Here is a 15,916-nt window from a genome sequence, read left to right on the forward strand (position 1 = left end):
GAGCCTCTACTTTATAGAAAAAAAAAAAAAAAAAAAAAAAAAAGTTTTATTCTATCACCATGCATTTTTTTAAATTGTTTTTTATTTTTTTTACATGGGGAAAGGGTTAATAATCTATTTTGACATTTCATATTTCTGTCCCTTCTATTGCTATATGGTTATCAATCACTATATCAATCATTGCAATTTCAAAAGTGAATCCCACGTTTATATGCAGATTAATTTGTTGCCTCTGGTTCTTATAACAGCATGAAAAACTATTTTAATTTATTAAAATTCTGATTGGATATTCTTATATCTTATATCATGTCTACACTTTGTTATAATGAAACGAGTGTGCAAAATTCTGCATTAAACAAAAAACTCTGGATTCTGACTTAAATGCATCTAATTGATGAGATTGGCAACATTGCTCAACGCTGCCAAAAACACATTGTAAAATCTAAACACATAAAATCTAAACTAAAATAAAAACTAAATTACCTGGGAAAAAACTAATTAAACAAAAACACAGTTTTATAACTGGGACCAAAATAAAATACAAATCATTTTTACTTGGCATATTATAAAACTAGAGCTAACTATGGTAAAATGAAAACTAACAAAACCTAAACTAAACTGAAAAGACACATTTAAAATAAAATGTAAATTAAGTTTAAATAAAAAATATAAATGATAACAAAAATACAAACATGCATACACAAACAAATAGCCTCACATTTTTAAGAACTTGTCTATTTATATATATTTTAAATAACAAATCTTTAAGTGTGTGCGCATATGTGTGTGTTAATGCCTCCTGCTAGTGTAATTACTGCAGCTAATCAGAGCACTTAACAGCAAAGCTTCTGTTCATTTAGCCATATATCCGTTCACACACACACACACACCCATCAGGCTCTTATCGTTCCCCCTCCTGTCTATCACACACACACACACACACACACGAGGAGAGAATAAGGATTGCTGTGTGTGTGACAGTCTTTCGAGAGTGTTTTCTGTTAGATAAAGAGAGCCATTATAACAAACTTGAAAAGGGTCGCCAGATAAGCATTAAAATCCCTTCCAAAAAACAGCACTGTGAGAGGAGGAGAATAAAGACTCCTCATTAAATAAGGCACCCAGCTGAGGGTTAACAAGCACTTCACACTTGGCACCTCGTCTTGAAAACGCCCACTTAAGAAGAAAAATGTTTAAAGTAAAAAGAGAAGAATTTGAAATTGTTAACCTTTGGCTTGGGTGAGTTTTACAGCCTTCGTCCAAAAAAGAAAAGCCTAGTTTTCACTCAGGTTTCAAGCTCAGTCAGGCTGAAAACACATCCACATATCGCAATTTCACATACTCGGTTTTCAATCAGAGAGCCAGAGAAAGAAAAAGAGAGAGCACTTTCAAAAATCGTTTAACTTTTAGTGCATACTCGTTCAGAAAACAAATGAATGTTTCCTTCAAGAAAGAGGGAAGAGACGGGCTTGGGGAGGTCTTGAGAAGACTGACAGCTACTGAGGGAGAGACAGCAAGTGAAAGAGACTGATAAAGAAAAGAAAGAAGGCTGCTGCACATCTTTAGATGCCCACAAGTTTGAAAGGTGTGCCAAAGATAAGAAGACTGTGTCTGCGTGTCTGCAAACCAATCTAGAAAACAATGTTCTTTAATTAATTGTTAAACAGCTCATAACTAAGTCACTTTCATTATGACTTTAATATTCAAACATGACTCATATGACACTTCATAGACTATAAAACAAGCTAGTAGCTGTGGAACAGAGTTGCTGGTTCACACCAAGGACGATATCTATAATGATAACAATAACTATTAAGTTTTAAAAATAGACCGAGACCTTAATCAGGTTAGATGTCATACTGAATATAAAGGGGGCATGAACTGCCTTTGTTTTTTTATTTTGTACTGTTCTCTGAGGTCCACTTATAAAGTTATCAAGATTTTTACACCAATAAACATAATTTAGAAGCCCACTGCTATGACTGGCTAATAGTTGTGTATGTTTGACAGCTTACATTCTTCACAGATGGACTGTGATTTAGGTTAAAAATGCACATATATTCAGTACATATTAAATGATCTGTAATAACAGACAAAGCAAAAGTTACCATGTAATAATAATACCTGGTTTGTAAATGAATCCGTGGTAAAATAAAGTGAACAAAGGACCAAGCTTTTACTGAAGTGGTCTGGAACTTCATTAAAAATAAAGTTCGTCAAATAGAGTGTATTTTTTGGTTTTTGAGTAGAGCTTTGTAACCGCTCTTGTCATTTACCTACTACATGCATGAATCGGTGGGTGGGGCTAAACAGACAGTGATGTAGAAGCAGGTGTTGATCATCTTCTATGGAGGCGGTGCTTATCCACACTATTTCATCGTGGAGTTAAACATTCCACAAGCTGTCATTTTGCTGACTGCCTTCAATATAAGCTGTTTTTAGACTAACAACAAAGTTACAGGATGTTTTTACATTTACATTTACATTTATTCATTTAGCTGACGCTTTTATCCAAAGCGACTTACAATTGCTATATATGTCAGAGGTCGCACGCCTCTGGAGCCTCTGGAACACTAGGGGTTAAGTGTCTTGCTCAGGGACACATTGGTGTCTCACAGTGGATTCAAACCCGGGTCTCTCACACCAAAGGCATGTGTCTTATCTACTGCGCCATCACCACCCCATAGTTTTTATAGTAATGACCTCTTATACGTCAAAAGATCAAGTGAATTGATTTCTCAGTTCATGACGCACACCTCTAACAATATCGCTGGAATCACTTTTAGAATGATTTTTGGGTTTAGAACATAGTGGCTGGTCAATAGCCATCTTAAGCTGAATTTTCATACTGCGGTGAGATCAAAGGCGAGATTAACAGCAGTTTCCAAATCCTAAATGTTGCATGTTAATCAAAAGAGCTGGTTCTTAAACGGCACCTTCAACTTTATTTCCTTCTTTAGCTGGAGCTTCTTGTAAATCAAACCAAAGTTCTTGCAAAAAGGTTCTCTGTTTCAGCACTGCTCAATCAGTCACGCATATGGCCGCTCTGGAACAGTTCAGATGAGAATGAGAATGTTTTAGACAGTCATGGCAACGTGAAGACCGCCTGTTGAGCCAGATCGAACCCTGTCACCACCAATTTTACAGCCATGAAAGATATGAACCATAACAATCTCCACTTGATTCTGGACTCTTTCTTGAGAAAGAGTGAATAGTTCAACAGTAAAACGTAGGAAAGTTGTGTGTGTGTGTGTGTGTGTGTGTATAAGTGCAACAGTTGGGTTCTATAAGTAAAAGCCATTTATTTTTTTTCCTCCATAAAGATATTTTGCTTTCTATTAAAACTTACTGAATTTATGACTTAAATCAATAGCTTTATATTGCACCATCATTTGCAAAGCTTCACTGGATGAGTAATGTATTATTAATAGTTTTAAGTTCTTCGATTTAAACCAAAAGTTTGTAATGTAATTAATCTCAGAGCTGGTTCATTTTGGTTTTAATGATTATAGAGAAAATGAATAGGAAAATACTTCCGGCACAAAGGCCTCTAAAAAGTGGATGGCCACTGTTGTGCTCTATTGGGAGCTGGAAGGAGTTTATGGGGGGTTGCCTTTGTATAAATTATGCATTAAAATCAATAGAGAGAGGAAGAAAGATAAAAAGACAAATAGTGCCTTTAGTGGGTAAAAAAAAAGGCTATATATCATATAACACCATCCAGACAGCCATTGGTCAATTTCACAGCCTCTACTAACGGTCTCATTAGGTTCAGTTCAATATCCCATTTGCATTTTAAATTACATAAATAGTGTGAATTCTGTTTGGATGTAACAGCAGATTGCAGAAGTTTTCACCATCAGTTTGCTTCTATGTCCAGTCATTCAGAGCTAATGCATGTGTCTGTGTCTGTCTTTCTTTCTTTTCTAGATCCTTTGAGTCCTACGTATCCCTCTTCCACTAGTGATTCCAGTTCGTTTGTCACTGATCCGAACCGTTTGTGGAGCCCCAACCCCGGAGGGGACGCCACCACACCCAAACCCAGCTCCCCTCATTTCATTGGCAGAGGGCTAAACGAGAACCTGATTCCCATTTACTGCCCCATCCTTGCAGCGGTCGTAGTCGGCCTCCTGGCTTACATCATCTTCAAGAGGTGAGCGATTGAGAGGGAAAAACTTAAAATAAAGACGTAAGAACAGATTGAAATGATTGAGGCAGTGATAGGTGGTGAATAATTCAGGCCTGGTCTTAATTTGTATTTATCCTGTATTTTTCCTGAAAATGCTAGTTAATGTAATCACATTGTGCTGAAATTTAGTGACTTTACTCACACAGGGCATAACAACCCCCCCCCCCCACCCCACCCACGTAGTGGATAATATTATTATAATATTATATTATTTTATAATATTATAACATTATCACCAAATCTTGGATTCAATCTTTTTGACAACTTGTTTTCTTTTGCATTTCTCTTTGAATCCTCTGAATCCTTTTTGTGTTATTTTTGACACATTTGTCCACAAATAATGCCTTTTCTCATTAAAAAATGGATAGAGGTGTATAAGCTCAGATCAATGATGCAAAAAAAGTACAAAACCTGTTCTAATTAAAAGAAAACAAGCTGACAACAAGATTGAATGCAAGATTTCGTGATAATATAGCATAATGAGAAATTTACAACCAATTTTTACAAGGTTCTTAAAGCCTTTATGTATAATGCATTATAAAGGTAGTTTTATTGCACTAATTATGCCTTGTAATGCACCTTATAATGTATTGTACAATCTCATGAATAATTGTAACCATAGTTAATACATTATAACACTTATACTATGCATTTTAAATTGGTTGTACTTATTTATGACAAGATATAATGTATTACAATGCACATTATGAATAATTATAATGCATTATATGCTTTAACCTCTTAAGACCCTGCGGCCTCATATGAGGACATTATATTTTAGTGAATTTCTCTGAGACTATACATGCCACAGTTTTAAGTCTGGATGTCCTGTACAGAGCACATTGGGCTTTTCAGGGATACCAAATGATTGGATGTTTCACCACGACCACTCCCTCTCCTTGATCTTCAAATATGTCTGAAATTAATTTAGCAATACTCTTATGGAAATATGATAATATTTTGTAATTATCATTTAAATCTGTCAAATTTTTAAATTGTGTGTCAAAAATCAACATCTCCGGAAAATGTTATGAGGTTTCAAATCAAAATATGATTTTTTTCAGGAAGTTGATTTCACACACATCCTCACATGACTAAAAGCATGTTTATTACACGTTTTGGGAGACATAACAAATGAATAGGGAAAGAAATTATATTTCAATATTCTATGAAATATTATATATTATTATGAAAATCTGGTAAATTATTACTCCCATTATTACACTTCTTTTTTCATTACATGTTACCCCAAAAACCCATTAATATGCAAATTAGATTTAGTTTATAGATACATTGTATATAATGAGAAAACCCGTTTATGGCCATTGTACACACATTTTGCAGAAAGAAAAAAGGTATATCAAATCACTCTGTTATAACATAGTTGAGAATCATCTTTATGCAAAGTTTGGTAAAAAAAAAAAAAAAAAAGTCATGAAGACACATTTACGGCATATTAAAACAACACCACTGTGCAAACGCATTTTTGTTGTTGAAAAGCTGCTGATGCTTTCCTCTCACTCATTATATTGATTTGTACTGTACATGTGCATCTGTGCCTTCCAGGTGGAACAGCTGCAAGCAGAATAAACAGGCAGCTAATAATCGCGCAGCCACAGCAAATCAGACACCATCTCCAGAGGGAGAGAAGCTGCACAGTGACAGCGGCATCTCAGTGGACAGCCAGAGTCTGCAGGAGCAGCAAGCGCAGACGCAGGCGCAGGCGCAGGCCCACACACAGCTGCATGCAGCAGAGCAGATCGGTAAGATCACAAGCTAAAGACAGGGCTTGAAGAGGATTTATTGTCATTTCTGCACCAGTCTAAATAACGGAAAGTTCGTTGACACGTTTATCATTCAGATCTTAAAAGGAACACACAAGCTGAGAACTGCATAGATATACATGCACAGACCCTGAAACTAAACCCATGAAGTACTTTCATACATTCCAGGGAAATCTCTAAATCGCTTGTGTGTTGTTCAATAATATTTAAAAGACCACGAGACGGTGGCGATTATAGTCCACTAGTTCCCTCGCACAGGACTGACGCCATGGGGACGAGATAGGGAGGGTTAATAGCTCAAATAAAGTGGCCATGTTGATTCAACCTGCTGCACACACAAAACCGCATTTAAAGGTCAAGTGTAACTCTAGCACCAATAGTGGATCCTAAAGGAACTGCAGATATTAAAGGGATAGTTCACCCAAAAATGAAGATTCTGTCATTATTTACTCACCCTGAAGTGTATGAATTTCTTTGTTCTGCCGAACACAAAGGAAGATATTTTGAAGAAAGTTTGTAACCAGGGTGTTTTGGGGCAGCACTGACTTCCATAGTAGGAAAAAAAATACTATGGAAGTCAATGGTGCCCCAGAACTGCTCTGTTTCCCACATTCTTCAGAATATCTTCCTCTGTGTTCAGCAGAACAAAGACATTCATACAGGTTTGGAACTACTTGAGAGTGAGTAAATGATGACAGAGAGGAAAAAAAGAAAGACAAAGAAAATCCAGCAATGCAAGAGCATAAAATGTCTAAAACGATGTGCTATATGTCTTTAACAACATATGTTGTCTATCTTTTTTTTACCTTTAAAACACAAAATAATTGAAGGATTAGTTCATTTCCAGAATAAATATTTTGTGATAGTTTACCTATGTCATCCAAGATGTTCATGTCTTTCTTTCTTCAGGCAAAAAGAAAGTAAGGTTTTTAGGATATTTTCAGTCTTTTTCAAATAAAATAAAATAAAAAAATAAAATAAAATAAAATAAAATAAAATAAAATAAAATAAAATAAAATAAAATAAAATAAAATAAAATAAAATAAAATAAAATAAACTTTTTACTTTTTAAACACTATGCTTTCTGGGCCCCCTGAACAGCATATTGACTCGGGCTCTGGTTTTTAACCAGAAATGCCTTAAAAGCATTCAACCCATTGAAGTCCACTGTATGGAGAAAAATCCTGAAATGTTTTCCTCAAAATCCTTAATTCCTTTTCGACTGAAGAAAGAAAGACATGAACATCTTTGATGACATGGGGGTGAGTAAATTATTAGGGAATTTTTATTCTGGAAGTGAACTAATCCTTTAACTGGTGCTTTTGAGGAAGAATTAATCACTGTTTTTTCTTTGTGACTAAGGCCTGCAAATAGAACAGAGAAATGAAAGATCATAATAATGGCATCAGTATAGTCTGTTTACAAAGAGAGGTTAGTACATAGAACAGTTTATTAAATATTAAAATGTCACATATCTAATGTTCCACACAACTATATGTGTGTGTGTGAGAAAGAGAGAGAAAGAGAGAAAGTACTGGCCTGAGTGAATCACTACGGATAAAAGCACCTTCTTAATGAATAAATAAGTAGCAGCATTTTCATTTGCATTTATTGAAAACAGTTTTGTGAGCCAAGGGCATTATGTTAACCTGTCATACATACATCAGTCCTCTTCGAAAGAAAGAAAGAAAGAAAGAAAGAAAGAAGGACATCAGCCTACAGACATTTATGAATGAGATGATCAGACTATTGAGTTCAGACCCGATTTAGATGAGGGAGAAAAAGACAGTCTTGGGTTTTGGAGATGAGACTTATGACATTCTTGAGAGGGTGCAGCGGTGCATCATGGGAGCTGGGTGGTGAATGGTGATGGGTTTGGGGGGGAGGAGAGGCAATCTTTACAAAGAAAGAGGAAAACAAAAACAAGAGTGTCAGGAATGTGAAGCAGATCATTGAAACACCATCACAGAGGTCCAGGATACAACAAAACACATCCATTTACTAGAGTAATGGTAAATACAGTAAAACACACACACGCACGCACACACACACACACACACATATATATATATATATATATATATATATATATATACTTAAATCAGCTTAATTTAAGCAGTACAACAAATAATAGGATGAATGAGTATTTCATGAGTATATATTTAAATATATATATATATATATTTTGGGGTTAAATGCAGAGCACAAATTCCGAGTATGGCCCACCATACTTGGCCACACACCACTTCCCTTTCCCTTTCCCTTTCCCATCAACAATTCTGTCAGTCACACACATATATTCCCATAATTCACACATATAATGCAACAATGTCAGCCAGAACTGTGTGATTTTTCCATCAGGTATTTCTGGCAATCCCTCCTTTATTTCTCAAACATGGCTACTCTAAACACAAATGCACCAGTTGTTAACCAATTAGTGGCAAGGGTCTGTCTCTGGCTCTGCCTATAGCTTCAGTCCTCATTGCCCACACTTAGTGATCAATGTTTTGCGTTTGGATCTTCCATTACAGCATCTGTCTCCTAATACAGTACATAATAAACATAAATTTTTATTTGATCATTTTAAATGATGTTTAGAAGTATTTTTGATTGATGTATCAGTGCACTTTTGAATACAATTAACAATGGGGTCTAAAATGAACAAATTTAAAAGCTTTTAGAAGGTTTAAGAAACCACTGCTTCTTTAGCTAATGAAACATCAATGTCAGTTTCATCTTGTATAGCCAAACTTTTGTCTAATGGCATCAAGTCCCCATTGCATCTTAGTTTGGCCAGGAACCGTCTAAGGGTCTGTCTGAATGACAAGTAAAACCATACATTTTAGTTTTTACATGTCCTTTAGGGACTGGTTTATCTAAAACATATCTAAAAACTGCCGGTATTTAAACAGAATCAGACTGAAGCTGCAGAATTTTGAATAGCACTTTCTAGTTTTGTGTGCAAAACACTTTAGATGGTCAGTGAGCATAATCTGTTTAAGGCTAGAGAAATATGCACTGGCCAGAAAGTCTGACAGTAAGACTGGCTCATTAGGAGCTGTTGTATGACAAATCGCAGGACGACTTTAGACCTACTGGTGCGTCAGTGCCTGCATTTTTTGATCTACCAACAAGCTGCTAATAAGCATCAGCTACAAAAGTTTGCCGCCGCTTCTACAGAATCATTAAAACGTTCCGACGACCCACATGGTGTGTTCAGAAATGTGTGCAGATGTATTTTTTAGCTAATAGGGCGAACTTGTCAAAGCACCCAAGAGGCCAGTGAATGTGCTGCAGAATCAGCAGTTCCGGCCTGTACATATATCTTCGTTGACTGGTCTCTGTTGTCTGTTGCCGTCAATTAGGAGTGACAAATAACTTGATTAACTGGTGTAAATGTACTGTGTCAGTAGTTCAGGAGGAGTTACCAACAGACCGTTAGTAGTTAGTGCTAGTATACCAGTATTTCTTTCTCCCTTCTTCGCTGTCACTCTCTAGCAGCTCTTACTTTTCCAAGCTTTCACTAGACTCTAGGGAACAAACGAATGGATGAGTGGATATCAGAGGAGATGGATGAAGGTGAAAGGGTATTTAATTTATTTAAAGGAATTCAGTCCACTTGTGATCCACATTTTGCTCAACATGAAGATCAGTCACACCATCTGCCAAGGTCTGAGCGGCTAATCAGGAGAGTCGGGACAAATCCTGTCGGGCTGTGTGTCATTTGACCTGGTCGAAGGCTGGCAATATAGCATGAACCATAGCTAATTTCAGGCTATCACTATGCTTTTCTTCCTCTCTATATATACTTTTCAGATTCATTCTCATCCATCTAAATTCGCCATCTTCCCTTTTGTCAGTGCAGGTTTAACATTGACATTTGGAGATTTTGTCTTCATGTAATTCCAAACCTGTATGACTTACTTTCTTCTGTGAAATACTAAAGATATTTCAAATAAATAGAAGATATAGAAGAAAGCCAGTCACACAGATTTGGAACACAAAGGTGAACTATCCTTTTAAAGGAACATGTCCCTCCCCTCATCTTGATACAGTTCAAGACCTTTCTGTGCATGGGAGTTTTTTTTCTTTTTGACTCATTAAAAAATGAGTCAAAATCACAAACAGTCCATTGCCTTTTGTAAATGTGTCTTTGCATATAGTGTGCGTAATATTGTTGAACTATATTTAACTATGACAGAAGAAGCTACATTGAAATATTATGTTTACTATTTGCCTACGCACATTTTCACACACTTTCTCAGTGCTCTCAGAGTTGCTCTTGAGCATAACGTTTGGTCAGTAATACCCTCGGCAGGCCGAGAGAATGTGATGTCAAAATACCGCATCCCCCACTGAGGACACTGAAAATGTAGGACGGCCCTCATGGGACAAAAGACTGTAGCATTTCCAGGTTTGATAGAAAGTGTGAATAGAATATGATAAACTATCTCCAGTTTTATAGACATGCTTTTGAATTAAGTTGTATTTCACCCCCCCAAAAATCTAAATTTGATTTTATTGAGCACTAGCTACAGTAACTTTACTTATTTTTAATTTTTTTTGCCTTTTTATACCGCTTGTTTATAGTGTACATATACACAGTTTACATCTTTACTAATTTAAACAGTAGACTTTTGTTTCTCCAGTGGGTGAGTATGGCTACATTTGTCTCCATAGACTACTATGATGTCATATACAAGACGGGAAAAAGGTGTTTTTTTCTTTTTCTTTTTTGGTATTACACAAATGGCACAGCTCTGAATTGCTCCAGACACAAAACGGTACCTCAGAACTAAAAGCCTACTTGCAGCATTCCGGAACTGTTTCCATGGCATCCCACAATTGACAACAGATTGAAGGGTTAGTGGGAAAATGAGGCATTTGTGTTTCAGGCTGAATGTAGTAGTGATTGCAGTTAAATGGTTAGGGCAGGCAGAGGGGAACGGGATGCTCAGAGCTCCAGGGGGACTGCTCGCTGCTCGCTGCTCGCCTTAAATCGGCTAAAAATGGAACCTGCATGCTATTTAGTGAGAAAAAGTTTTCAGTATTTCATTTTGACATGACATGAGGCAGTGCATAATATTTCTCTGTAAAGGATTATTTAGTGCACACCAATAATATTTAAAGGTTACTATTATTCATGCACAAATAATACGTTTTCTTGTCAACTATATTCATAACTAAAGTTGTGTGATCCATTACTAGTCAACACCGATACAAAGTGTCAAACAGTGTAAGAACAAACTGAAAACCCCCTAGTGTAAGATTCTGTAATATTCAATGTTCACCTTTAGGGAAGTTACTGTGACATTGCTTCAAGTTATTCATTAGTCAAAGAAGTTTAACTACAGTCAAACCACAATTTTGAAAATTATCTACACTAGCAAAAAATAACTTACTACATTGAGGCAGTATTTGTGTGGCACAATAAATAATGAGAATATAAATTAGGGTAACAACATAAAATGGCAATTTTTTTCACTTAGATTCACAATAGAACATAAATAACATAACAAATGTTTAAACTGAGAAATTCTACACTTATGCACAAAATGAGCTCATTTCAAATTTGATGCCTGCTACAGGTCTCAAAATAGTTGGGACCGGGGCATGTTTACCATGGTGTAGCCGCTTCTCTTTTTTCATAACTGTTTGAAGACATCTGGGCATCAAGGTTATGAGTTTCTGGAGTTTTGGTGTTGGAATTTAGTCCCATTCTTGCCTGATATAGGCATCTAGCTGCTGAAGAGTTCGTGGTCATCTTTGATGTATTTTTTGTTTAATGATGCACCAAATGTTCTCTATAGCTGAAAGATCTGGACTGTAAGCCATGCTGTTGTAATAGCTGCAGTATGTGGTTTTGCATTTTCCTGCTGAAATACACATCTTCTGGAGGGGAGCATATGTTGCTCTAAAACCTTTATATACCTTTTAGCACAGTGCCTTCCAAAACATGCAAGCTGCCCATACCGTATGCACTTATGCACCCCCATACCATCAGAAATGCTGGCTTTTGAACTGAATGCTGATGACACGCTGGAATAAATATATTAAGCAGCACAACTGTTTTCAACATTGATAATGACAATAAATATTTATTGAGCAATTTTTTTAATTGTAATAATATTTCGCAATATTACTGTTTTACAGTATTTTTATCAAATAAATAAGGCTTGGTTAGCATTAGACTTCTTTCTGAAACATTTAAATAAATTAATGAGTGAATGAAAGAACAAACAAATGAACAAATGAGTAAACAAGCAAACAAACAAACAAACAAATTAATGAATGAACAGACAAACAAACAGATGGACAAACAAACGAATGAACTGACTGACCTAAAAAATTTGAATAGTTGCATGCGTGTGTGTAATTACAAAAAATATTGGTGTGCACTATTAATCCTTTATAGAGAAATTTTATGCAGTCAATTAAGTAATTTGGGACAAATCAGCATTTAACTAAAATGCAGTTTCAGGAAGTGTTTAAAATGAATCCTTTGAATGAACCAAATCGCTTAATTTAATTGTCAAATACAGAGAAGAAAACAATTTAAAATAGTAAATAATAAATTCATACAGTCACTGACTCACAAACATTACTGCTTGAAGAATTTAACCATGAACCACTAACATTTCCTTTCTCTCTCTTCCTCTAGTGGTGAGAGTGGATGGAGGGGCTCAGCCTGACTCCCCCCCACCTCAGGCCTAGCCATTGAGGAAGAGGATGCTATGTTATCAATATAACAATAAAGAGGGGATGAGAGGTTGGAGTGAAGGAAACAAGGAAGCAGAAAGAGGAGAATGGAGGAGCGAAGCCATGATGGCCATCCAGCAAGGGACACAGAGACAAGACCTTTGATCCTTTTGAACACAGCACAGACGATTCGTTGATGAGCTGGTTCAATAGCACCAATGGATCCACATCAGCGATCAGACTCACTGGCTTAAAATAGCTACTTCTAAATAAACATAAGCCCATTACCCTGAAGAAAGTTCACCATAATGTATACTGAAACCCACCACAAACTCTGATGAATGTTTAACACATCCCGGGTTGCTCAGATGTATCAACGCGCCCTTGTGACACAAACTCTGGCTGTCCCAGGCTTCACAAGAGGACGCAAAGAGATGCTATCACAGGCTTCACGGATATCGCGCAATTTAGCAGCCGCACCATGGTTCCTCCACCTGGAGCCTTCTGCCTGATCTAATAAGGATTTAGTTTTTGCCTTATCTTTGAAGTATTAATAGATTTTGTCTACAACATCAAGGCCCTTTATTTAATCAGAATTGTACACATTTTCAGGTGTGTGTTAACACTTTGGGGGTTGTATGCAGTTAGCGCAGAACTTCCAGTCGCCGTCTACTTTCAAAGCGGCTGATCGCAGGTCACCGTTTATGGGCAACAACTCACGACTGTGACATTTGCTGACCTTTAATAATGTAATGACTCAGATCTATACTTAGCTTGCCTTCCCTTTTCTCTCTTTCACAACCTTTCCTCTATAAAAAACACACATAGTGTCATATTCCCTACCTTCCTCTAGTTACTGCAGTTTATGTTTCATTGCCTAGATCTTCTCGCCTTACCTCTTCAGAAATCTGAGACACAATGCAAAGAGAAGCCAGAACTCAAAGAGCTACACAACTATTTTGATGCCATCATGCACTCCTAGAAGTAACCTTCATGTTTATGTCCTACCATTAATAAGGTTTGATAGGGATTTGGTTTTGGTTCAACTTACCAGCACAGGTTCGTTAATGATTCCAGTAATGATTCTTTGAGTACTTTTGAGGAAACCTTATCGACCACCTAATAGTTTGTCTTAACTATTTACTAAACAAAAATTATAATATTTTGTTGATATAAAGTTACTACAAATCTGTATCTTTAACTACATATTGTCACATGAACAACCAGTAACTACACTGACTTAAGTCTCACAAGCCTTAAACAAAAAAAAAAACTATCTTTTTTTTCTTAGACTCTACAATCAATGATTCTTACTGTAGCTCTCGATGAGTCATCTGTCTGGGTTTTCTTCATCTTTTGCTGCCACATTTGCACTTTCTTTCTCACTCTTTGTCTTGGTTAAATGATTCATTCCATGAATGCTGACGCAGATTCAGATGCTATAATGTGGTTTGAATTACTCAACCATCTCAGCAGTCATGAGCTGGAAGCTGCGAGAAAGAGAGCTGGTCTAAGGATGCATCACTGACCTGGACTAAGGGGCAATAAAAAGTACCTTAACATTATTATATAAGCTTTAGAGTAAATCAGAATGGTCTAACCAAACAAACAAGTTAACGCAACAAAAAAAGTCTTTGCTTCCTGTTTTCTATCCATCCAACGGATATTGAACTCGTAAATAGACATTAGGGACCTAACACAGATATTCCATTGCACATCCACACACACACACACACACACGTTGGTTTTTGTGGTTTATGGGGACTCTCCATAGGCGTTTTATACTGAACAAACTGTGTGTGCTATTGCCCTACACCAACCCTACACCTAAACTTAGCCCTCACAGGAGACTTTGTGCATTTTTAGATTTTCAAAAAAAACACCATTTAGTATGTTTTTTAAGCCTTTTGAATTACGGGGACATAGGCAGTGTCCTCATAAACCACCTTCATATTGTAATACCTCTGTCATACCCATGTCATTATACAAATTTGTGTCCTCATAAACCACATAAACATGCACACACACACACACACACACACACACACAGTATCTAATGGACTGTCTTTCGTTGCATTTCTAATGCGCTCACTGTCAGGCTCTGGAATAAACATGAGAGGCATTAGTGAGACATTCCTGTCAGGCAGGTCATAATTACCCCTGAAGCTTTCCGTTTTTCTTCCCCACAGTCAGTTCACTCTCCCGGGGATCCGCACTGCTCGGATTCCCTTCCGTGGAGCTCTGCCTCTCCATTCTGGGACTCACCATCCAACTTTTCTGCTCTCAGCTCCACTAATATTCCTACACTCTTAAAAATAAAGGTTCCAAAAGATGTTTTCACAGTGATGCAACTGAAGAACCATTTTGGGTTCCCCAAAGAACCTTTTAGTGCTAAGAACACTCTAAATTTCTAAATAACCTCTTTCCACTTTCAACCTTTCAACCTCTTTCAACCTTTTGTGCAATGGAAAGGTTCCATGAATGTTACAGGTTCTTAATGGAACCGTTAAAGAACTTTTATTTTTAAGAGTGTACATCAGTGATTAATCTACAGGAAATCACATTTTGATACAACAACAACATGCAAAATCTTAAGCAGGTTGCTGTTTTTTGGAACATTGCCAATCTTTAGCTGATTGACCTGCCATCTTTGTTCAAGCCAACTTGACCATCTTAAGCTGGTATGACCAGCTGGTAGTTGTTTCTTGGTGGTTTTCCGACTACCATGTTTAAAAAAAAAAAAAAAAAAAAAACGCTACCAGCTTAAGCTGGATTTTCCAGCAGAGCGATTATTTTTCCAGCAGACCGTTTATTCCTGTACTCAATGCAAGTTGCTGACTGGTTTAAACTATTAGACTCTAATTCAGTTCCTTGAAGTCATGCATTACCTTAAAGTTTGATATATGTGTCGGTGGAACATAGCTGCCTCCTGCTTTTTTGGCAGGCAGGTTGTCGGCTCCATCAGCTTTTATATGGCTTTAGTAGCGTGCATCTCCCCTGGGGCTGCGTTTTCCATTAAACCAGGCAGCGAAGCATATCATTGGCTTCTGGAGTTGCTCGCATGCTAGTGTTTAATGCACATCATGGGTTGAACGTTCACTCGTGGGGCACTTTGCTGATGTTTGTTCTGATATTAGCCTACTTGAGAGAACCTGATGAGATAAAGATAAGATCTCTGTCTGTCTGCGGGAATGCGCTGAGAACAGACTGGCTTGTGTTTATCCCATGCTTTGATTCTTAACAC

General features: G+C 36.8%; 1 protein-coding gene across 1 annotated transcript in view; it reads left to right on the forward strand.

The window, feature by feature from the left end:
- Nucleotides 1-14,274, forward strand: part of LOC306847430 (tumor necrosis factor receptor superfamily member 16-like) — a 34,559-nt gene extending 20,285 nt beyond the window's left edge. The window contains exons 4-6 of the mRNA XM_079381382.1: nt 3,931-4,153; nt 5,756-5,952; nt 12,635-14,274. Coding sequence (XP_079237508.1) covers nt 3,931-4,153; nt 5,756-5,952; nt 12,635-12,687 — 473 coding nt within the window. The 3' untranslated portion in view covers nt 12,688-14,274. The remainder of the gene's footprint in view (nt 1-3,930; nt 4,154-5,755; nt 5,953-12,634) is intronic.
- Nucleotides 14,275-15,916: the final 1,642 nt, after the last annotated feature.

Source organism: Barbus barbus (genome assembly GCF_936440315.1).
Source record: "Barbus barbus genome assembly, chromosome: 3".
Classification (NCBI taxonomy): domain Eukaryota; kingdom Metazoa; phylum Chordata; class Actinopteri; order Cypriniformes; family Cyprinidae; genus Barbus; species Barbus barbus.